At 41.2% G+C, this 25,035-nt stretch overlaps 1 protein-coding gene across 7 annotated transcripts in view; it reads right to left on the bottom strand.

Annotated features, from left to right (window-relative positions):
• The window catches only part of JAK2 (Janus kinase 2), a 112,192-nt gene that overhangs the window by 33,098 nt on the left and 54,059 nt on the right, over window positions 1-25,035 (bottom strand). For all 7 annotated transcript variants that reach the window (XM_084834422.1, XM_084834427.1, XM_084834428.1 and 4 more), the window contains 6 exons: window positions 16,231-16,354; window positions 12,387-12,504; window positions 11,352-11,497; window positions 10,269-10,590; window positions 7,742-7,861; window positions 3,148-3,305 (listed from right to left, as the gene is read on the bottom strand). In XM_084834422.1, the coding sequence (XP_084690548.1) occupies window positions 3,148-3,305; window positions 7,742-7,861; window positions 10,269-10,590; window positions 11,352-11,497; window positions 12,387-12,504; window positions 16,231-16,354 (988 nt within the window). The remainder of the gene's footprint in view (window positions 1-3,147; window positions 3,306-7,741; window positions 7,862-10,268; window positions 10,591-11,351; window positions 11,498-12,386; window positions 12,505-16,230; window positions 16,355-25,035) is intronic.

Raw genomic sequence — 25,035 nt, 5'->3', positions numbered from 1 at the left:
TGATAGCCCTGATGCCTTGGAGAGCAACTGCTGTGCCACTTCTTATCTCTGCTGCTGCAGTTATTTTCAGATTGAAGTGACTGGATGGTTTAAGTTGAGGCCTCTGTGTCAGGTGTGTTAGTACTCCTGTTGTGCAGAGGTGTGAGAGGGGATGAGAGCGATCCAGCCATCACTTGGAGATGATTATTTTTTCCTTTCTGTCTTACCAAGAGATGGGTAAGACAGCAGCTTATGCTCACGGCTGTTCACTAATTCATGGCTTTCACCCAGTCCCAATTGGGAGAGGGGAGATGAAATGGCAACCTACTCCAGTATTCTTGCCAAGAAAACCCCATGGAACATATCACAACTCTAAAAGATATGATGCTGGAAGATGAGCCCCTCAGGTCAGAAGGTGTCCAATATACTACTGAGGAAAAAGCAGAGGGAATTTCCAAGCAGCACCAGAAAGAGTGAAGCGGCTGGGCCAAAGCCGAAAGGACACTCAGCTGTGGATGTGTCTGGTGGTGAAAAGAGAGTCCGATGCTGTAAAGAACAATATTGTTTAGGAACCTGGAATGTAAGATCAATGAATCAAGGTAAGTTGGAGGTGGTCAAACATGAGATGGCAAGTTTGAACATTGACATCTTGGGAATCAGCGAACTAAAACGGACAAGCATGGGCGAATGTAATTCAGGTGACCATTCTATCTACTACTGTGGGCAAGAATCCCTTAGAAGAAATGGAGTAGCACTCATAGTCAATAAAAGGGTGGGAAAAGCAGTACTGGGGTACAATCTCAAAAACAATAGAAAAGATCTCAGTACAAATCCAAGGCAAACCATTCAACATCACAGTAATTCAAGTCTACACCCCAACCAGAGGCCCAAGAAGCTGAGGTTGATCGGTTCTATGAAGACCTACAACACCTTCTAGAACTAACACCAAAAAAAGATGTCCTCTTCATCACAGGGGATTGGAATGCTAAAGTAGGAAGTCAAGAAATCACCAGGATAACAGGCAAGCCTGGCCTTGGTGTACAAAATGAAGCAGGACAAAGGCTAATAGAGTTTTGCCAAGAGAACACGCTGATCATAGCAAACACGCTTTTCCAACAGCACAAGAGGCGACTCTACACATGGACGACATCACCAGATGGTCAATATCGAAATCAGATTGATTATGTCCTTTGCAGCCAAAGATGGATAAGCCCTATACAGTCAATAAAAACAAGACCTGGAGCTGACTGTGGCTCAGATCATGAGCTGCTTCTTGCAAAATTTCGGCTTAAATGGAAGAACGTAGGGAAAACCACTAAACCATTCAGGTATGACCTAAATCATATCCCTTTTGCATATACAGTGGAGGTGAGTAACAGATTTAAGGGCTTAGACCTGATAGACAGAGTGCCTGAGGAACTATGGACGGAGGTCCGTAACACTGTTCAGGAGGCAGCGACTCAATCCATCCCAAAGAAAAAGAAATGCAAGAAAGCAAAGTGGCTGTCTGATGAGGCTTTACAAGTAGCTGAGGAAAGAAGGGAAGCGAAAAGGAAGAGAGAAAGGGGAAGATATATCCAAATGAATGCAGACTTCCAGAGAATAGCAAGGAGAGACAAGAAGGCCTTCTTAAATGAACAATGCAAAGAAATCGAGGAAAACAATAGAATGGGAAAGACTAGAGATCTCTTCAAGAAAATCGGAGATCTCAAGGGAACGTTTTGTGCAAAGATGGGCATGGTAAAGGACAAAGAAGGCAGGGACCTAACAGAAGAAGATGAGATTAAGAAGAGGTGGAAAGAATACACAGAAGAACTATACTGGAAAGTTCTTAATGTCCCCGATAGCCATGATAGTGCGCTCACTGAACCTGAGCCAGACATCCTAGAGAGTGAAGTCAAGTGGGCCTTAGGAAGCATTACTAACAACAAAGCTAGCGGAGATGACAGTATTCCAGCTGAGCTATTTAAAATCCTAAAAGATGCTGTTAAAGTGCTGCACTCAATATGCCATCAAATTTGGAACACTCAACAGTGGCCACAAGACTGGAAAAGGTCAGTTTACATTCCAATTCCAAAGAAGGGCAATGCCAAAGAGTGTAAGAGTAAGGAACATTGCAAAATACAATGGACATGTCAGAAAGGAGAGATCAGAGGAGCTCCAAACAAACCTCCAAGCCTATGCAGAAGACAGGCCCAGCCTTGGCGGGTGGGGCGAGATCCCTGCCCAGGTGAACTCAGAAAGCAACTCTGCATTCCACTAGTAGGATTTCCTGAAGATGCAGACTGCCTCTGGCTTCAATGAATCTTTTCCCGTGGAAGCCTCACTCTGTTTTGTTACGCATGGTTATCTTCACTGAAGTGCACAACACATTTAATTCTTCAAAACAAGGAAATGCTATACAAAAGAACATTTACACAGCCTCAAATGATTTCCCCCCCAAGTCTGAACAGAAAAGTTAACAAGGGAACGTTTATACCAAAAGCAATTTCCTCCACCAGCAATTTTCCGTGTTCCCACAATCATTCTAGATACTGATATCTGAATTGCCTTTTCTTTCTCCACAACTTAAATTCTATTTCTGCCAGATGCACACATTAAGATGTCCTCTACTTATACATCATATATCAACACTGTGGTTATGACTGGGAGTTCTTACATTCATTATTATCCATTCACTGCCTGTCAAGATTGGGAATTGAACTGAGAATGTAAGCACACGTTTTAAACCCTGCATTAAGTTTTGTGGTTGAATCAAGCAAGCATAAATCTATTACAAAAGGCAACAGAGTGACCTTCCCATATATTTATATCAAGGTTTAACAGACTTTCCAAAGACAGAGGGGGAGAGAAAGAAAGAGAATAAATTATTATATATTTAAAACCTAATGGTCCTGTTAAGTAGTTGCTTATAAAAACTGATGACTCTGGATGGGAACAGGTATCATTGCACATCCCGCTAATTAATGGGACCCAAAATGAGCATTGCAAGGTGAATGGAGCACATATGTAGGTACAAATCTGAATTGGCTACATGCATGAAAGATGGCTTTTTTGATACCAGTTCCCTTTTCTGGATCAGGGCAATTGTATAAAATGGAACATCTTTTTTCTGTGCTTCAAGGAAAACCAAAGTCTTATAAAACGTCAGCACAAATTGTCACTTACGAAATTGGCCCATGGCAATTGCTCTGGATATTTTCAAGAATTGAAGGAGGTGCTACTTCTTTACAGAGATAATGGTGAGCATCTGCGGTTAATCTATAATATCCATCAATTAATGATACAAAGGAAAGAGCATCTCTTAATGAATGAAATTCAGCTTCCTACAAAGACAAGGAGGAAAAAACAGAGAAAGATCTTGAGACATACATTTTTATCATACCTATCCATCTGCTAAGCACTGAAAAAGTAGTCAACAGATTTCCAAGACAGTAACTATGAATTATTGTTTTGTGAGTAGATTAAGCTCTATTTTAGTTGCCTTAATCCTTTATGTTATGCTATGGATTGCAGAGGTTTGGGAAAGGCTGGATATATCTGAAGTGCAAGACTTGGTCTATGTTCTCAACTTCAGTCGAACAAAACAACTGCCCAGATGAGTACCAGTACAGACATTTGAGTAGGCTGCTATAAAAGCACAAAGAAGTTTTGATGCTCTAGTAATCCTTTACAGAACGGAATGAAATGTACAGAATTGGTTCAGAGATCATATCAAAACAAAACGAACACAGTAAAATACATTTAAATGTTACATAAAAATGAACATAGTATACAATATATCCCCCATTGAACCATTGATTCCAACTATTCAGAGAGGAGTAAAGTCTTTCCTGCAATTCTATTTTCAAGGAAAATGACAGGCATAGTTGAAATAGATGCTGACATTTTACGCCAGCTAAGCAATGCTCAATACTTGAAGAGAAAAAGAGCAACGATGTCAATTTGTGCTCCTACGCTTGATACTCTTTGTTTTTAGAGATATTAGCTTTTCAAATAAATTCAGTACCTGCATGATAATATATAATGCAATAATAAATCTGAAATATTTTGAACTCCAAATCCAGAACTATGCCTCAAAGCAGCTTAGAGAGCCTATCTTCACCCATTTGAATAATTCTACACCAACAATTAAACATCTAACATGTATTAGACTCGAGGTAGTATGAAGACCTAACTCCAATTTAATGAAATAAGCAGGTGTGGTTTTAATACCCCTAAAACCAGATGCAACCCCCCAGCTTTGTATGGTTGTTAATATAGGATTTGCAAATCTCCACATTTTAGCACCAAAAGTCAACACTGGCACAATCTGTGCTCTAAAAATATTTAAAATTAGGCATATTGATTCTGGGTACCTAAGAGTCTATTTAACACTTGTATGCAGACAACTGATTTCAATTCATTTTTCTTTAACTTTAAGGCCAAAGTTCCTAAAGCCAAAAAACAAACAAACACAACAACACTCCACCAAAACAGCAATATGATTTTATCTGCTGTGTTCCTTTGGAAGACCATTTCTGCAATGTTCTTTCTCCTCCTACCAAAGACCACTACTTTGGATTTAACATTATTAATAATCAACACATTTGCTTTACAAAACACACTACATGTTCTTAGTAATCTTCTCACGCCAACTTAGGTTTTTGAAAATAAAATTTCATTGGCATAAAGAATATTTACCAATCCCAATCCAGCCAGCATCGTAGGCATATGAAAGTTTGACCATGCAAAACTGAAGCCATAACATTAATATAAACATAAGAAGAAATGGTGCTAAAATGAAGCCTTGCCATACTCCTTTAGGAATGTCATCATTTGTGCATATGTGGACACTCAAACTCCCATCATCCTTGACCACTGGCCAACCAAAGGTTGGGAGGCACTGTCCTAGGTAGAAGTATTTCCCATTTTGAGGTTCTAACCAGAGATACTGGCAACTGAACTTGAGACCATCTGTATGCAAGCCATATGCTCTGTCACTGAGCTATCCACCCACCCCCATCAAGGAAGCCTTGATGCAAATATCATTTGTGGTTCAGAGCAGTGGTGAACAAACTTCAGGCTTGCGGTATATATAGTGACTTTACTAGAATGCATTGAAATACATGCATGTCTCAGTGTGAAAAGGAACTAATAAATAGTGCCAGTGAAACTGAAGGTGACTCAACAGCCTTAGTGGAAGAGAGCTGAACTCTGTTGAAACAGATGAGTGAGTTCCAGGATATCATTCACAGTTCTTTGGGTTGCTAAAATTTATTAGTGTGCCCACAGTTTTTTAGTGTCTTTTGTTGTTTTTTTTACATTTAAACTGTGGGCAGAATCCAAGGGGTGGTTACACCCCTGCTGATTCTCTTACGCCCTGCCAAGTCTATTGCGTAAGAAGCCCCCACCGCCTGTGCAACAGCGATTTAGCACATATGGGGCAACCTGAAACGAGTAGAAACACTTGTTTCTGAAAGGAGACAGGTCAGTGGAGCTCTCAAAAGTGAGCTCCACTGATCTGCCTCCTTCCAGAAACAAGCATTTCCGCTTGTTTCGGGGCTCCCCCTAGGAATCGATGGGACTCACCACTTGCGGAAGGGAATTGACGGGGTGTAAAGGAATTGGCGAGGGCATAAGAGCCTGGTTGGATTCTGCTCAGGAAATATATACTATGTTTTTGCATTTTTAGAGGCATTTTAATAACAATTTCTACATAATATAAACGTTTAAATCACAATAACTGTGCTTTCATTTCCCCCCCTCAATTATTTCATGTCAAATACTTGTGCTGTACTGGGACAAAAAATTAACACGGGGTGCTTTTTAAAGCTTTTTATTTACTAAATACGAGCAAAAATAAACACACTAAATTAGATCACTCTGTAGGGCATCAGAAAATTTTCCAATGCAAATTAGCCCATGCAAAGTTGTGTCATTTCCATAGGAAAACTTTCCGGAATTTTTCCTAGAAAATTTCCCACTCCACAATTTTCTGGAAAGCCTACATCACTAACCCAAACATGGTTCATTACATTTAACACTGCAATTTTAAAAACAGGCAGCAGCAGGACACCTTCTTTGTCAGTAGCCCTAGTAGAACAACAACAACAAATATTCACTAATCTTTTAAAAGTCCTGAGGGGTCTATACTGGGAGAAGATTCCATAAAGAAGACACCATCACAGAAAAGCCTGTGTTCCTTGAGACCATCAGCACTTCCTCTAAAGGGAAAGGCATTCAGAGTAAGGCATCTTTCAGAGCACATTGGAGGTGGGGGGAGAGAATACAGAAGAGAAGGAGATGTTCCATCAGCTGATTTTGGACGAAGCTGTTCAGGCGTTTAAAAGGTTAGTAGCAATGTCACTGGAGCTCTTACATTAGCCTTCCACAACCTGGTGCCCTCCAGATGTGTGTGTGGTCCCTAATGCTAGCAGCGGTGAGATAGCACTTCCGGGGCAAGCCCCCAAATGACTGGAAACACAACTTTCTGGAAGGCATGACCTGTTGCACCAGGGACCAGAGGTGCTAGCTGCCAGTGGTAGGGCATCTTTGGACCCTACCCAATTTTTTTCACCTTAAAGTCCCCCTCCATATTCGTACATACAGACCAAGGTATTGTGCAAATCATTAATATTCAAATTTGAATTTCTATGCCTGCAAATACAAGATGTCAGAACTATATATACTCCAAACTTGACAGTTCAAGTATAGTCTCTACATACAGGCTTAACAGTCTTAGAAGTTAGGGATGAGTGTGCAAATTAGATTTCTAGTAAAATTTCTCTAACCAAAAGGGAGAGGAAAAAAAGTCATTTTATTATGTTTAAAAATTGCCTAATTGTGCCGTCAGGAAATGCAATGCTAATCAGGCGTGTTCAGGCACAACTATTCCTCATCACCACTAAACATTTCCATTAAAAGTGACCAAGACAGGGTTTCTGGGTGTATGCTTCCCCCCTGCCCTTCATCAGGGATAGAAAACAGTGATTCCACTTGGAGATACAGTATTCAAATATATCTGGTATCTCCATGAGCAGTCATTTCCTTCTACGTGAAGGGAGGGGGACCAAATAGTGTATGTGAGCCCAAAATGCGTCTGCATGTGCTGAGATTGAGAGCGCATCTGAGCAGGACATGGCTTGCTACACAGGGATGATTTAAATACTTAAAAATTAACTGTTTTCTATCCTCATGGTTAGAAATCCCTGTAAAAACTGAACGTGTATACTTACCCAAGTTTAATCACTCAGTATATGAATCTTATAGGAGAAAAAGTAAGATTTATGATGTGGTCATCTAAAACAGGCAATCTTTCTGGGCCATGGGCACATTTGGCAGTTTGATAAACTGTCCTGGGCACCAGCAGAAAATGACTGCCATGGAAGGAGTGGCAACAGACAAGTAGTCTCCCCAAAAGAGGTGGGGTCTGAGTCCCAACACACTAAATTCCTTTGAACGCACATTTTTCAACACCAACAGAAAGAAACCTATGTCACAGCAAAATGAGTATTATTTTTTTTTTAAACAGGAGTGTAGGAAACCTAGAATAGTTGCCAGGACGCACTGGTGTCAATGGGCACCATGTTGTCTACCCCATCTATAACCATTTCTATTTGCGCACACACACAGCTTTTACTGCACACTGTAAAAGTCACTAGTAATGCCTAACACTCCAAATGTGTTACATATCAGAATAATGCAGAGCATCCAATCCAATTTATTTTTAGCCAACTAATATACACAAACAGAAGATAACAAAAAAAACAAGCCACTATACCAGATTCTTGCTGTCTTGCTTGTGAATGGTTACAATTCTCCTCTCGCCAGAGCCTTCCTGACTTGCTTGCTTAATACTGACATCGATAATATCAGGAAAATCACAGTAGGTCTGTATGTCCTAAAAAAGATGTTGATTTATTTGAAAACCATTTAATTATAAGCATTTAAGCCAAGATTTTAGAATCTACCAACTTAAATGGATGCAATTCTAACATTATATGTAGTAGCCGGATTTCCCATTACTAAAACAAGCTGCAGAGAGTCTTGTGATTATGTGCTCCCTCTATTTTATTTATTTATTTCTTTAATTTCTGTACCATCCAATAGCCGAAGCTCTCTGGGGGGTTCACAAAAATGAAAACCACAAAGCACAACATAAAACAATATAAATATGAAAGCTTAAAACCACAATAACAGTACAACTGGAATAAAATCTAGCAGAATAAAACCCTATCTTCTGTACTCCTCTTTTGTGGCTGCAAGGCACAACCAAAAGCTTCTATTTTCAATTTTAAACTAACTAGTTTCTCATGATATCTACATTCAGGAAACTGTGGTTTGTTTAAACTACGGTTAATGTGAACAAGCCAAGATCTGAAACCATGGTTCAATCCTGAGTTGTACTCATTTACCATAGATTTAACAAGCTACAGTTCCCCAAGATTGATGCCACAGGGGACTGTGGTTAGTTTAAAATCAAATGTTTGTCCTCCTTGCTGTTTCCTTTCTGCAAAGAGGAGGAGAAAAGAGGAGCACATGAGCTGAAGATTCGCCATGGCCCCTTCTCATATTAGTGGGAAACCATGGTTTCCTGTTATGTCTGAAGTGAGCCAGTGAGAGTTTTTCCACAGACTGCAATAGACATCTAACCTTATAGTTACTTCAGCATTTTAAAATGTATCATTTTACCTCTAGGCATAACCCACAGTTGCAGGGTTTAAACAACACGACAACCCCTGAGCAGAGGGTGGATACTGGAAATGGTGGCTGCCCGCACCCCCCAGCCTCACTTGTCATTTCGTGTGAACAACCCCACTATTTGTGAAAGGTCTCATAACAATCTAAACAAGATAACTAAGACAGCAATACAGTCAGTGGGTAGGGAAATGGCAGATCCTCAGTCACGAAGCTCTGTCAACTCGCACTGACCAGTGGGGCCAGCTGTACCTGCAGGAGTTCTTTTATTTGTGCCAGCCTGAGACTGGAGTAGGCAGCAGGCCCAATCCTGCAGCTTCACAAGGAAATGGAAGGTCCTCAGATGTAGAGATGTAAAATTTCCAGACATTTTGAGGTCATGGAAAAAAACCATTCCCGCCCACATTTTTTTCAGAAAAAAAAATGGAAATTTGGGGGGAAATTGAAAAATAAGCAATACTTATTTTTTTTTACCTCACTTATAGATCTAAAGTCACTTTGTTGCTTTAAGACAGCCTTCCCCAACTTGGTGCCCTCCAGATATTTTGGACTTCAGCTCCCATCAGCCTCAGGCAGCACTGTAATCCAAAACATCCAGAGAGCACCAGGTTGGGGAGGGCTACTTCAGCAACATAAAGCAGCCTTTCTGTTCCTAAAGTTATTTTATGTATGACTTAGTTTGCTCATAAAAGTATCATTATATTTTAAAACTTTTAAGAGTAAACACAATTAGTAAATTTGTAATTATTGTCTGAATAGATTAGAAGTACATTAAGTGACTGCTACAGCATCAGAAACACAGGACTCCATAGAACAAAACCCAAACTGTCAAGGATGTACATTTACTATCAAGAATGCAGAATTGTGACTCTACTCACACGCTGGGAAACTGAGCATAAATGTCTATCAGTAAAATATACTTTAGATCAGGTTTTTAATAAGGAATGAAAGAAATAACTATGCTGGGAATCTTACAGAAAGGGTTAAAAACGCTTTCCCCATGGCTTATTTCCAGACATCTTACATCTCTGGTCTTTCTATAAAAGTGTTCCATTACATAGTTTTTAGAAATCATTCTGGGGGGAGTAAAGGCTGGGTAACAATATATAAATACATTGTCTTAAATTCTAAAAGAATTTCATGATCCAAAGCTGTTCAAGTTTTCGGGGAAAAACAAAAATGGTCTTTGGAAAAAAAATGAGGAAAAGGGTCTCTGTGTGTGTGTGTGTTTTTCCATTTTTCTTCCGGGCCTTCACATCTATACTCAGATGCAATGGATCTGAGGCCAGCCATACTATACCTACCCCCTACCCTCAGAATGCCCTGTTTCAGGGCTTACCATCAGCGGAAGCACTGCTGAAGGTAGATGTATGGCCACTGTGCTTTCTGTGGGTATAATTGGGGCCTGTCTGAGTGGGTAGATAATAGGTGTGAATTAGGTTGCTATCTAGTTCTCCTGTTAATATTTGAGTGTAATGCTGTATTTGGTGATATGCATAATAAAAAAAATCTGTATTCAGTGTTTCTAACTAGCCATGTACTGGCTAATTTCAGTAATACTTTAAAAGCTTTTAGAGTAAGAAATATGAAAGTGTCTTACTAGAGCTTACCTGTTCTGCCAGTGTTTCACTGTCTTTATGTTTCCCTCTGGAACACTGAATCCCCCCATTTCCAGATATAATAATGGTTGCAAAACAGTCTTCACCCGAAGGCTCTCTGCCAGGCTCCTTTACTTCAAATACTTCTGAGTAGAAGGCAGACAAGAGGGTTTCCAGATTTATGAGATACTTCAGTTTCAAGTTCCTGGCAGTTGCTTTGCACTGGCTAAACTGCTGAATAAATTTGCGGAACCTGTATCGTATTCTCTTTCGGGTCAGAATGTGATAATCTTGGATTTTTGCTTTGATGCATTTGGGCAAAAACATTTTGTAGCTGTGAATAGAAAACCCATCAGATGAGTGGCAAAATATAAGATATAACTAAAAATGTGTGTGTGTGTGTGGGGGGTATTTTTCCTATGGAAGATGCAATAACAACCACCAAACAATATGAATACTAAAATAATTTCACTTAAAAGCAAGCTGGGCAGAAAGGCAAAAGGCTAATTCAGTTTAATACTTTGCATAGAATGTTTGCTGCAAATGCTAAACATTAGAGCTAGGAACTCAAGCAAAAGAAAAAGATGACAAAGAGTTGTCATGGTAATGGATGATAAAAAAAATACCTCAGGAATGTTACAATTGGTCACATAATGCCTACTGATGGAACGAAGCACAATGCAGTTCCCTAAAGATTTGCTAATGGCTGTTGTCTATAAGCTATTAGCTTATACGTTATGTTGAACTATAATGTAGTACAATGGAAAATGTGTTGGACTTTTTGAAGTCCATGTTCAAATCCCTACTCTGCCATGAAGCTTACTGGGTGACCTTAAGCCAACCACTATCCCTCAGACTAACCTAAAAATTGGGCGAACCATCTCTACTGCTCCAAGCTGTTTGGAAAAGTGGTGTAACAACATGGATTTTGAAAATTGGTTTAGAACCTAATTTTCATTCCTTGAACAGAATGGGATTTCCTCGCTATCCCCTCCCCTCTGAAGTCCCTATAGTACTGTCATCCCCCAAAAGTATTCTCACACGGCATATTTTTAATATGTACATGCATTGGTGTGCAGTTGCAAAAGTAATTACCTCACAGAATGGTAGATGGCTAATGGAGTTTGGTCCTTTTCTTTGGCCATTCTCATCATATCAAGAACAGCCATGCCAAGACATTCTTCTTGCGTTTCGTGAGTAACAGCCATCTTTACCCAACCATGGACAAAGTCTTCTCGCCACTGAATGCAAGAAGGCAGAGGAGTTAGGATTAATGCTTGCATGCTGCTCTTTTTGTTTATTTTGAATTATAACTTCTGTTGAGCCAGTCAGAACATATGAGTTTTGAGGACTCCCAAGAGGCAGTCCAGATCTCACAGGGCATCAACATATTGCTGTTGCTCTCAAGCTTGTTGTGCTTTGTTAATAATTGTCTATTATTCCTGTGAAACTATCTACACTCCCTGATCTTCACTGCAAGACCCACAGGCCACTGGCTGCTCGCAAAAGCTCCAAGTCCGCCCGCGCCCCCACCTCTCCTTCTCCCTGCTCAATCTGACAGGAGCATGAGGTGGGAGGAATCCCCCCCCGACCGCCAGGAGGACCTGCTACCGCTACTGCCATGTCTCCCACATTCCTCCCTCCCTTCCCACCCTGTTGCTGCCACCCACTCTATGGGTCCTCTCAGAGCGAGCCAGAAGGTTGACAAGCTCTCTGAAGAGCTGCATTGGCCAGAGCAGCTCTTCAGAAAGGCGGCCATGCCAAAATGCCTGGTTCTGAGGCGGTCCTTCCTCAGAAGCAGATTTTGTGGGAGGAGAGGTATCCATGGAGATCACCTGTACCACAGGCAATCTCCAGGGACCCCCTTTATCCCACAATGTGGGCACAGGGAGGAGAGAGAAGACCCATCTGGCTAGGGGGAGGGGGTGGAGATAAACATGGCCGGGGGGGAGGGGGGAAACTCTCAGAATTTTTTTTGTGCCGAAGTGGTTCCCACTTGAAAAATAATGAAGACCACTGATCTACAGGAAGACGAGGATGAAGACTTTCAAATCCAGTGGTAAAAACAAGGAGAAGGGTGGAGGAACAAATGCGTACAGACCCAAATAATGTAATACCATCTAATGTTACCTGAGCAAACAAATAAGACATGACAATATCATCAAGGACAGCACTCTCTGCACCTCGGGAAACACCATACCGATACGCTCGCATATTGCTGTTACAATACCAGTGTGGGAAATAAAACCTGTTAGGAAACATTATTTGACACACATCAATGTTTTTACAGCCAAGATCACACACGATCAAGCATTAGTAAAATGAAGGCTGCCTGTATATAAAATTAGGACTCTTGAGTACTTTCACACAGTTTCATCTTGCCGCTGAATTCGAAGTAGTTGTTAAAAAAAATAGTAAAGTTTTAGGGTTTAGACAGTAAACTGTGTGAACTAGGCCAACTGTTACAAAACTCAAGGGCTGACAATACACACAAACTGAAGTATTGGCCCAGCCAAACTCATTGCGCATTAAAGCGAACCGGTAACCCACCTTACGCAGCCAGATTAATTTTCAACCTGGTCAAATACTGTCAAACATCAAGTATATAAGGCAGGGGTCCCAAAATGGTGCCCGCAGGCACCACTGCACCCGCAAGACCAGGCTGAGGCACCCCCAAAGCTATTTTTGCTCCCTAATAAGCTTGTGAGGAATTGCTCCATAGGCTTGTATAGGGAGCAAAAGAGCCCAACTGAAAGAAAGAAAGAAAGAAAGAAAGAAAGAAAGAAAGAAAGAAAGAAGCCAGAGGGGGGAGAGAAAGAAATAGAAACCAAATAGAGTGGGGATGTGAGAGAGAGAGAAGCCAGAGATGGAGAAAGGAAGAGCAGCCAGGGACAGGAGGGAGGGAGAATAGGAACCCAGAGGGGGGGGGGGGAGACCAGAGTGGGTAGCATACACACAGGGTGCACATTCATATACACACACACACACACGGACACGGACACTCCTAACACTTTATGATTGCCGTATGGGGCTGGGGGCCCGGTCAATTTGTGGTCATGCCCAGGGCACTTTTTCAAGATGCCAAATATGCCCACAGGCCCAAAAATGTTGGAGACCCTCAATGTAAGTGCTAATTACAAACAGTGCTAATCACAAAAAACGGTCTTCCAGAAGACTCTAGGATTACCTTCCAGAAGATTTGCACAGTACTATGTCAGATCATACGGAGGCACCTTATCTGCACAGCAAAGGCAGTATACCATGATCTGACTTGCCTCACCAATATAAAGCAGATTCATTCATATTTTTGTCAAATAGCTCAGCCTCCACAGAAGCTACCTTTTCTTCATGACTTCATGGCATTGGCTGATAGCAATGGCAGGAGTGAGGGCACCTTGTTCTCTGCAGGAGTCAAGATCATATACAGATATACTCCTCATTCATGAGAAGACTTACCATGCCCAACACTGCTCTCCGGAGAGCAGCTCCTGCCTTCTCTCCTAATTAAGGCATATTGTCTAGATTCTCTTATTCCATCATGTGTTTTAACTGCAAGAACTGACAAATTTGGCAAAACACAAGCCAATGGTACGTAAAAGAAAGAAAGAAATCAAATCGCATTTATCTTCACATGTTGTCATCTTTGACTTTTCCAAGGAAATTCACTTAGCTGTTCTCCTTATAATTTTATACAAACCAAGAGAAGGGGGGAAAAACACATTTCTGATATAATGTACTACAACTTTATATTATATTTTTATTTTGTTCCAATTTTATGGACACACCACAAGCTCCTTCTGTCTTGCTCTTTCTTTTCTGCTGGTATTTTTAATTTGTAATTTAAATGATATACAGAAGCATAGTGCATTAAGGGCCATTGCTGTTTAGTGTCAAATAAAAGGCAGTACCAGTGTCCCAACTCTTATCTCCACACAGATAGACCTGGATCGCACGTAGTGATGGCAAATCATGGGTTAATTTGCCAGGGTTTTGTGCCACCACCATTTTGAATATGAAACCTCTGATCGGCCTGACTGGACGCTATTCCATGACGTATGAACCTGGACACTATGACCGGGTTCACACATAACGACAACCCAGAGTATGGGTTGAGTATGGCCTGTTGTTGAAATGTGGGTTGTCATTACGTGTGAACCCTGCACTACGGTTTAACTACAGGTTGTTAACCACTAACAACCCAGAGTTCACAACCCAACAACAAACCATGGGTTTTCTTCCTGGGTTGTTCATGGCAGCAACCCACAATTTAACAATAGTGCAGGGTTTGCATGTAACGACAACCAACATGGAATGACAATTAGTTCTTAGGTTAACTGTGGTTTGCTTAACACGATTAACCCACAGTATCTGGGTTCACACGTCTAATCTGAGGTTGCATATTTAAAATGGCGGGGGCACACACCAAGCATGTGACCTGGCAAATTGTGGTTAAATAACTCACGATTTGCCACCGTTGTGTGCAAACAGAGCCATAATTTCAGGCTAAAATTCCTATTTGACTATGTGACGTAGCAGTCAGATTGCAAATAAATGCAATACTCTAATTTTACACACACACACACACACACACACACACACACACTATAGATAGCATGTGTGCGTGCATGCATGTGTGTCTTTGGGGTCTGACTGCATGCTCTGGAGACTCACACACATGTTCTGCCACTGCTGCCTCAACCAGGAAGTAGGAAAGAGCCACCAACAGCAAAGTGGAAGAAGGTGGCTCAGTGGTTAGAGCAGCTGCTGCCAACTACAGACACTACTCTTCTGTTGCTGTGGCAACATGGCTAGAATCCCGGGTGAATCTCAAAGAGTTGCGAGAGGCCAAAGCATGCGCACGGACATGTGCACACAGACACACGTGAGGCATGCCACACTATACTAAGAGAAAGGAGTCAAGCTGCTGAGCGAACAACAGCACCAGTTCCTCTCCCACCTCTGAAGGGTCTCTTCAACCACTTCCCCTCCCAATCTGAGGTAAAGAAAAATGGAGAACAAGGATGGAGACCCATAAGGTGGCAAGTGGGAATTGACCCAAGCTCTGGACACAAAAAAATGTGAATGTATATTAGAATATTGGAACCCAACTCCTAAAATATGCTGATGGAGAGGCCATAGATCAGTGCTTTGCATGTGCAAGATCCCAAGGTCTATCCCAGCTTCTCCAGTTAAACCATTTCAGCTATGAGGGCTGGAAAGACCCTTGCCCAAGACTTCAGAGTGCTTCTGCCAGTCAGAATAGACAGTAAGGGGTTAGAAGGACCAACTCTCTGCATAAGACAGCCTGTTATGATCATATATAAAAATATTCCACAGTAATTTAGATTAATGAAATGCTCAAGCCTGAAAACAGAGAATCCATTAATTTATATTGTGATATAAATATCCTTCCTGACTTATTTGCACCTGTTGAAAATGCTCTTTCAGAGCAAGCAAACATGTGAATGAAAATGATCATATGAAAGACCAAGCTACATGAGCTGGCACAAACATCGTTCAGAAACGGCAGCTTTATTTTCAGAAACAAAGCGCTGCAATCTTAAGAATGCATGCTTGCGAATAATTCCTACTGAATACAGTCTCATTTAAGACACACAGTAAACACACACAGTAATAAAAAAACAGTTCTAAGTAAACACACACAAGATTGCAAAGTAACTGCAATCCAAGTCACTCCATGTTCCACTTAAATCAATTTATATATAAAAGAAGTTCTTAAATAAATGCAAGGGTTCCAGGTTTAAGCAATTCAGCCATGAGATAAGGCTGGCCATAAAATGAAAACAAAATACATGGACAAAGAGCATCATTCCCATTATATAATTAAGTGAAAAGAAAAAAAGGTTGATGGTAAGAATTGTTTGATTTCTTACCATATATTCCTCTAGTTTTTAAAAAGACATCTGATTAACACATTTATTTGTACATGTCAAAGGCAAGGTACTAACACTACCTTATTCGGTACAGTACGGTGAGAGTTGCTGATCCCTCTATTTGGAAGGTATGGTTTGGAGGATACCAGCATCGGTCTGTCTGATTCATTAGTGCAAACATGTTGTGGTACACTGGCAAGATACCTAGGAAATCAACAGAAGGAGAAGATGTTTAAGTACAAGGCTCTTATCGCACAGAATTTTATTTTAAAAAGGAACTTTTAAAAGTTCTGCTAAGTTATGTTTAACTGGCAGCACCTATGAGGGTTTAATATTTTCATTTGTATTTTAGATCTCAAAAGGCAACTATAGGGTAGCTTGAGAAAGCAACATTCAGATGACAATGAATTTAGTTCCGTTAAAGCAATAGATAGAAACTTTAATTTTCACACTAGTACAGTAAATATAGTCAAACACTGCAGAGAGATGGGACAGACGTGCCCATCCCTTACAGTAGCAGCCATCCCATGAAATGCTTTCACCACTTGCTTCAACTTCACAAGTTAGATATATATTCACACCCCCAAAACCGATAAACAACAGAAATTAAGGCCGCAATCCCATGCCTGTTTAGACAAAGAAAAAGTCCTACAACTCCCAGTGTTCCCCAGCTAGCTATGCATGGGTGGCTGGGGAATGCTGGGAGTTGTAGAACTTTTTTCTGTCTAAACATGCATAGGATTGTGTCCTAAGATAGAAAGGACCATGAGTTGTATCCAGTTGGTGTCCCTCTGCTGATGGAAGCCCCTTTGTTCCAGTTTCTTTCAGTAGCCTGGATGTCTTGTGTGATTTTCCACCAATTACTCCTCTCCCTGCAGTTTCCTACCCCACTAAATCTGCTCCAGATAGTTGGGGATCCCTTCCGAACCACATGGGACACGGTGTGTGTGTGTGTGTGGGGGGGAGGGGGGCTGTCAAAAGTTACCTCCCTCCCCATTCTGCTTACAGAAGCTTCCACTGGATGAAGGAGCCTTCTGTCAGTGGAAAGACACCAACGGAATATAACACATGATACCTAATTTTTTTGAATTGCATAGATCATGACAAAAAAACACCCATGGAAAAAAGAAAAATATCAACCAATTCAGAAAATTATTCAAAGCACAGGTTTAATAAAATAATCCATCTCACTGCTAAACACGCTGCCTATCAGAATGTCTCATGCATTTCACAACAGAAAAAACAGACACAATATTACACCTCTGTTAACACCAGCAAGTAGAAATTCTATTTTCTGCAGTAGAGACTAGCATCCAACTTTTATCCAAATCTGGGATAAGTATTTTATCAATTTTGTAAATAGGACAACTGAACAAATAGTAGAGAAGATCCTCAACAACGTTACCTGCAAATATATAGTGTCTTTTCATGGGTTTTCTCTAAACCCATTGTTCAATATTGTTAATGGTACAAGCAGTTGGAAAACTATGGTTGATAAGCAATTGGTTCAGTATGGGTTGTATCCAACATTCGTCTAACTGAAGTCCCATTGACTTCAGTGGGTGTACTCTAAGTAGTACTAACATTGGATATAGCCCTAAAAGGTCTTCCAAGGGGAACTCTATTCATTTGTGAAAATTAATTTTCATTACCTATTGTTGAACTTAAACCTAAGAAACCCAGAGGTCTATTATTTAGAGGACAGCTAGGCTGGTGAGGACGAGGGAGAGGGCCTTCTCTGTGGTGGCCCCCACTCTGTGGAACTCCCCCCCTAGGGAACTCCGCCGTGCCCCCTCTTTAATGAGCTTCTGCCATGCATTAAAAACATGGTTGTTCAGGCAGGCATTTGGGGTGGGATAGGGTAATTTTAGAAATGTGATGTTTTTAATGTTGAATTTTATTGTATAAACTGTTTTTATTGTTGTACATCGCCCAGAGTGGCTGGGTGACCAGCCAGATGGGCAATTAATACATTTAATTAATTAGTTAATTAATTAAAATATCTAAGGTTGGCTGTCAACACCCAGTCATGTCAGAAGTATCCCTGGCCCTTTCTTCTTTTCACTTCTGTTTCAGCAACTTCTAGTTTACCCCCACAAATATATGGTCTGAGAAAGTCAAGAAAATGAACTAAACTGATGACATCCGGATGGCAGGCTATGGCAACTACTTGGGAAACTCGCCTATAGCAGAGTGTAAAAAAATCATCCTCTCAATTTGCTGTTTGAAAACCACAAATTCCCCATTAGCCCTATTTGGCCCCCACAAAGAATCTGCATTGGATGAATCTGCATAGAAGCAGGTCTTCAGTAATCAGAAGATTTGCTTTTGAAATACTTTAACAGCTAGAAAGCTACACTCATTTGCTAAAACAGTAATTTGCAACACTGAAGGAGTTTGGGCCAGGCCCTGATTTCATATCTAAGTTCTCTCTGCTCCCTCTGTCTGGAGGGCAGAGCGTGGAAGATGGGCAATTGTCAGGGATGAAAAGACACTTCCATACATTTCCCCATATTAGAATTGCATATGTGTGTGCATTTTAACTATAAGCTATTTTGGGAGCCAATTTTGGCTGAAAAGTAGGGTAAAATTAATTAATTAAAGCTCCTTTGAGGAATGCATCTTTCATCTCCTAACTAAAGAACAAAAGGAGTCAGAAATTATGTCAAGAATGTCTTAAACACATGGTGTTTTAAAAAATCAACCATACCCTAGTAAATAGTGGCCAATAGCCCCGATCTGGTCAGTAGATGGCTGCCTACCTTATCTGTCACAGTCCCCCAGCTACAGCTGAGCTGGCTGTAGCTTGTTCACAGGTCAGACCACAACCCCAAAAGAGTAAGGCAGAAAGTGTTGCGGAAAAAAATCACTAGGAAATGCAAAACGACTGCCAGATACTTCCAAATACATTCTGAGTTATCCAGAAATGGAGAGAGCATGTGTGAGCGCAGCTACTATTCCCCTCTCCATATGCTCTCCAGTTTTGCTCTTTCACTCTTTCTCTACACCTCCAGAACAGGTATCCATCTAGTCTAAGCATTTTAACTCCAGCTGGTTAAGAGGTGACAGGAGGATGGGCAGTCAAACCTAAACAGAGGTGGTGGCAAGGGTCAGCTGAACAAGCCCTCGCAAAAGCTCTCATCAAGCCTAATCTAATTTCATCCCCAAGAAGGGGAGCTGGAAGATGACAATTACTTCAAATACAGCCAGATATCCTTAAAGGCAATCCATTTTTATTTTTTTTTACTTAATGGCATCAGAGGTGATTATACTTAAATTTCTTTTCGGTTTTTTTTTTTTTTTTAAAGTTTCTCTCATAACAATTGTGCATCTTGCCCGCTTGTGACTAAGCGCATGGTGGCTGCTCATAGGTGGGAAAACTGAGCCTACAAAAACATCCCATGAGAACACAAGATCAACCAATTCGAGGACAGGTGTTCAGTATAAGGCAGGCTGATTTTAAGCATTAGTACTCTTCAGCCTGGTTCAATCAGTACAGACAGAAGATCTGGTTGGGGAGATGTTGTCTCTCCAATTAACTCCTTGTACCTCCTTACATTTTGAAAACTATAGTATAGATAAATATTCATAAAGACAAGGATTAACACATGGCTAAGAAAATATATGGTAGAACATAGGAAAACTCTAAGGCAGGAACACTGCTTGACCTTGTCAGGGACAAGAACATCTCTTCACAGGAATGTAAAGCGCCAAACATACCTTAAAAAAAAACAAATATTCAACTGCTTTTTTTTTTACTAGAGGCTCTTCACATGTTGCAGCAATCACTTGCTGAGCAAAAGGTGACTCATTTGTGAGTCACTTTGGACATCAATTCGGCAGAACAGCCTTTAATCACATCCAGAGAAATTATGCTTAAAAAAACATAGCTCACTGCTAAAAGAGTGGCAGAAGTAGCTGGCATTCCTTGGACTCATTAAACACCAATCCAGCAAATGTTTAATCATTAAACACCAATCCAGCAAATGATTTTAGATTCATGGAAAGTCGCAGCTTTACAGGCAGATTACACTAATTAGTTTATAATCCCATTTGAAGCAAAATACCCTGGAACAAAGACCAAGGAGCAATCCAATCCTAACTAGCAACTGACATAACAAAAGTATCCCTCCTCCCACCCTTTCGTAGAATGATGTAGAAATTTAATGTTGCAATAAACAAACTGGACTCTTTACAAATCTGATGAAGAAACTAGACTTCAGAATGAATGCATCCAATCATGCTAGATATGGTTTTCCATCTTATGTACAAAGTGGCCTACAGCTACTGTATCCCACACCAGGAGAGGCTGTAGCTGGTGAACCAGCTGAAGCTGGTAAAAGGCACTCTGAGCCACCGCGGCCACTTGGGACTCCAGTGACAATGATGGAACCCCAGATTATGAACCTGATGTTTCAGAGGGAGTGCAACCCCGTCCAGAACAGGCAATGAGCCTATCTTCTGGACCCGGGAACCACTCACCCACAGGGCTTCTGTCTTACCAAGATTCAGCTTCAGTTTATTGGCCCTCATCCAGCCCGTTACAGAGTCTACGCACTGGTCCAGGACTTGCACAGCCTCTCCTGCTTCAGATGTCACAGGGAGACAGAGCTGCTTGTCATCAGCATACTGATGGCATTTAGCTGCAAATCCCCTAATGACGGCTCCTAGCAGCTTCATATAGATGTTAAACAACATTGGGGACAAGATGGTACTCTGCAGTACCCCGGAGCTCAATTGCCAAAGGGTCAAAGAATAGTCACCCAATGTTACTCTCTGAAATTGGCCCCAAGGGTAGGACCTGAACCACTGTAACACAGTCCCTCTGATACCCATCCCATGGAGTCGATCGAGGATACCATGGTCGATGGTATCAAAAGCTAATGAGAGGTTGAGCAGAATTAACAGGGTTGCACTCCCCCTGTCCCTCTCTTGATAAAGCACAGAATGCAAGAGACAGAATTTTATCTATATACCAGAGTATTGGCTCAGTTCTTAGTTCAGCCCACCATAGTTTCAAGCAATTTTTTTTTACTGTTCAAGATCCAGGGATTGAATTCATATACATGAATATATTCATTACATACTTACTGAATGAATAGGAATTTCTTGGGACTAAATGTTTTTATTGACAGTGGTTAGCATTCTGCTTCTCACCACATTCCTTGCCTAATTCATTATATGATATATCATGATCATGGCACAAAACCACTATCCATTTTTTCTGATCCACACAGGTAGTTTCTCACCATGCTAGGCACTGTTGCAATGCAAGACCTTCCACCAGCACCAAGATGGAGTGGCAATATAAGATGAGTTTGTGTTGGGCAATAGGAATCATTAAGCCTATTAGCAGCAAATTTTAATCTTGTTAAGAGCACAATGAGCCAAACACTCATCTAAGGAGCAATTTCTACTAGAAGCTCGGAATGTGAAAAACAAGCCCATTAAAACTGCCTTGAGTCCCAATCGTGGGGAAAAGGTGGGATATAAATAAATATAAATATTATAAAACAACAACAACAACAACATTTGCTTCTGCAGTGTTTTATGTGTTTCAGGCATCTAAACCCATACACAGTCCCTTTTGTATGCAGCATTCATATGCCAGCTGTCTATGGCCTGGAGCTGAAACGGGGGGCCTGGGGGCCAAATCCAGCCCTCCTGGGTACCACAGATGGCTATGCCTCTATCACCCAGCCCAAGCCCCTTTTCCTCCACCCACTGATAGTTTGGTGGGTTCCTTGCTTTTGTGCACCTTTTCCCCCATTCTAAAAGGTTGAAATGCTAAGCTAAAGTTTAGTTACTGGCAGTAACAGCTTTAAACAAAAATCGTTTTGTATTTTTGGCCCCACTCACTTTGCCTTTGGCTGCACCCAGCACTGGAATGTGGCCCCTGAGAACTTCTCCGAAATGGAATGTAGCCCTCATGCTGAATGGGGTTCCTCAGCCGTGGTCTGGAGGGACCCAGTTGCAAATGCTATATGTGCCATGCCAGCCTTCCCTAATGTGGTGCTCTCCAGATATATTTTGACTGCAACTGCTTCAGCCCCAGCCAGCACAGCCAATGAACAGGGATTATGGGAATTTTAGTCCAAAACATCTGGAGGGCAATCAGGTTGGGTAAGGCTGCTGTATGTAATGGGCTTTTACATCGGCAGGTACTTTTCACACACCCTGCATCTTGCACAAATTGGCACAAAGTAAATACTACTGGAACTGCTCTCCAGAGACAAAGACTCCAGCACAGCAGGGTAGCAGACCTATAGCTACCTATCTTGAACAACTAAATGCCCAAGCGAGGTGCATCCTTTACACAATTACTTATGAGATAAACTTTAAATGTCCACATTACTTTGCAACGTGGGCAAAAATCAGTCTCAATTTAACGCCTTTATTAGTCCTGAAAATTCACTCAGATACGAGCAAGGAACTGAACTGCTCACCAACAGACAGACCTGCTCTCCTGAAATACAAGGAAGCTTTTGTCAACCTCTGTACACGAAGTACAGGTTCTGCACTCCTGTCCCAGCGCCTGAGTTCAATTTCAGCATTCCAACTGAAAGATGCACTTGCATGGAAAGCATCCTTGAGGTAAGTATACCCAATTCTTTCAAATTAGTGAAGCTTTTTTCACCTTTGGCCTAAAAAAAACATTATACACAACTATGCTTAGGCTTTCTTTGTCAGGATAATGAAGCAATGCAAAAGACTAACAACTGGGTATTCAAAAAATTTTTTTAAGCTGAATGTTTCAGCTTCCGCCCTCATCAGTAGCTGTGCATACATATGAGAATGGCTTAAAAGATTTAGGGCACAATCCTATGCAAGGCTGGCTGGGGAATGCTGGGAGTTGTAGGACTTTTTTCTGTCTAAACATGCATAAGATCTCACCTACTCAGGCCACTAACATTCTCCCTTTCTGTATTGAATAGAGGGACTGCACAAGAGCAGTTCTAACAGGAGGGAAAAAACCCTGAGGTCTTATAAACAAACAGTAGTCTCCCTGTAAAGAGTGATTATTTGTCTCCAGTATAAATAATAAAGGAGACTGATCTATCTTCCTCCACATTTTGGTTCTGTGACAAGTATGCTGTTCACTTAAAACACACACACAAATGTATCAAAATTAGCCAACACCTTCTCTTAGTTTAGACTGGTAGAAAACTGCAACCAAAGACAAATTTTAGGCAGACAGTGAACTACAGCTTTCTGTTTCTGCAAATGTTTTGTGTTAGCAACCCAGATGGACACAATCTGCAATACAATAATTTATTGCAATGAAATTCAGAACATGTTAAGCTACTATAAGTAACAGCCCAGCCTGTGAACCGACAGCAATATGGAAAGAACTATTACGGAACAGAATGTTAGAATTAGTATTTCTTCATATTGGATAAAGCTGCAATCTTTCTTTTCTGCCTGTCGCGCAATAGTTAAAAGGCATAGAAGTCTTGCTACAAAAATGATGGCAACACAAGTGATACCAAATTTTCATCAATCCTAGAATTTTCTGAGAATATTGCCAATGGAATTCAACTTTAGGTAACCATGACCCCTCAAACACCGTCCCATCCCCCAAAACTTTGCAAAAGGTTTTAAATGTAACCGAGTATGAATCCACAGAGCCGAAAAGCATTCTCATGTGCTAAGATTATTATCTGGAATGACTACCAAAGTCAGACAGAGGATTAAGATGTGTCTGCGACCTCTAGCATTCTTGTCATCTTTTCCCACAGCCAACTAGTTTCACTTACAGTTTTCCACAACAATTGCCAAAGCTAGCAAACCTTGTTTTTCTACTGCAGACCTTGCTATCTGGGTTAACACCTGCTCCAAAATCAGTGGTGAAATGGCAAGTCTGTAATCAACATCCCCTAAAAAGGGGGTTTATTCTTACTCATAAGAAACTCATTACAAATACAGTTCATCCTGAAATCTCGGCAATGCAGGACTGTCATGCTCCTATTGCTCATATTCTTTGGCAAGGAAAACAAATGTTGTAGAGTAAGGGAGGAAACCTTCTTTACCCCAAGGGCTGCATTTCGCCATGGACAGCCTTTCAAGGCCACAGGCCAGCAGTGGGTGGGGCAAAACCATACACATACCCCATTTATACATTCATTTACACACGTGCGCACACACAGGGCAGTATCCAATGGGGTGCAATGGCTAGTGTAAACTACTCTAACACAAAACCAGGAGCATTAATTAGTGCACCAATTTCCCCATTAATTTCTGTTAGCGGTTGCACCCTGTTGGATATGGTCCATAGCAATTAGGCTTGAGCCTCAAACTGGCTGAAAACTTCAATGCAGGTGTACTGCATTAGGAAATGACTGAGATTCCTGCATTGAGCAGGGGGTTGTACTCGATGGTCTTATAGGCCCCTTCCAACCCTACCATTCTATGATTCTATGAAATGTTCTGTGCTGCTGTTTTCAGTTGTTTTTAAAGTGTATTTGTTTTTATGCTTACGTATTTTATTTTCTTCCCCTTCATGGATCACTGCCTTCTTGTGGTGAAGGGGCTTGCGTAACTCAGTGAAGCCATAAGCTATGCTGTGCAGGGCCACCCAAGACGGACAGGTCATGGTGGAGAGTTCTGACAAAATGTGGTCCACTGGATAAGGAAATGGCAACCCACTCCAGTATTCTTGTCAAGAAAACCCCATGGAACGTATCACAAGGCTAAAAGATATGACGCTGGAAGATGAGCCCCTCAGGTCGGAAGGTGTCCAATATACTACTGGGGAAGAGCACAGGGAATTTCCAAGAAGCGCCAGAAAGAGTGAAGTGGCTGGGCCAAAGCCAAAAGGACATTCAGCTGTGGATGTGTCTGGTGGTGAAAAGAAAGTCCGATGGTGTAAAGAACAAGATTGTTTA

Source organism: Heloderma suspectum, chromosome 2 (genome assembly GCF_057233095.1).
Source record: "Heloderma suspectum isolate Gila_16-S chromosome 2, 16-S_ref, whole genome shotgun sequence".
Lineage (NCBI taxonomy): Eukaryota > Metazoa > Chordata > Lepidosauria > Squamata > Helodermatidae > Heloderma > Heloderma suspectum.
This window is presented reverse-complemented; position numbering and strand designations above follow the sequence as displayed.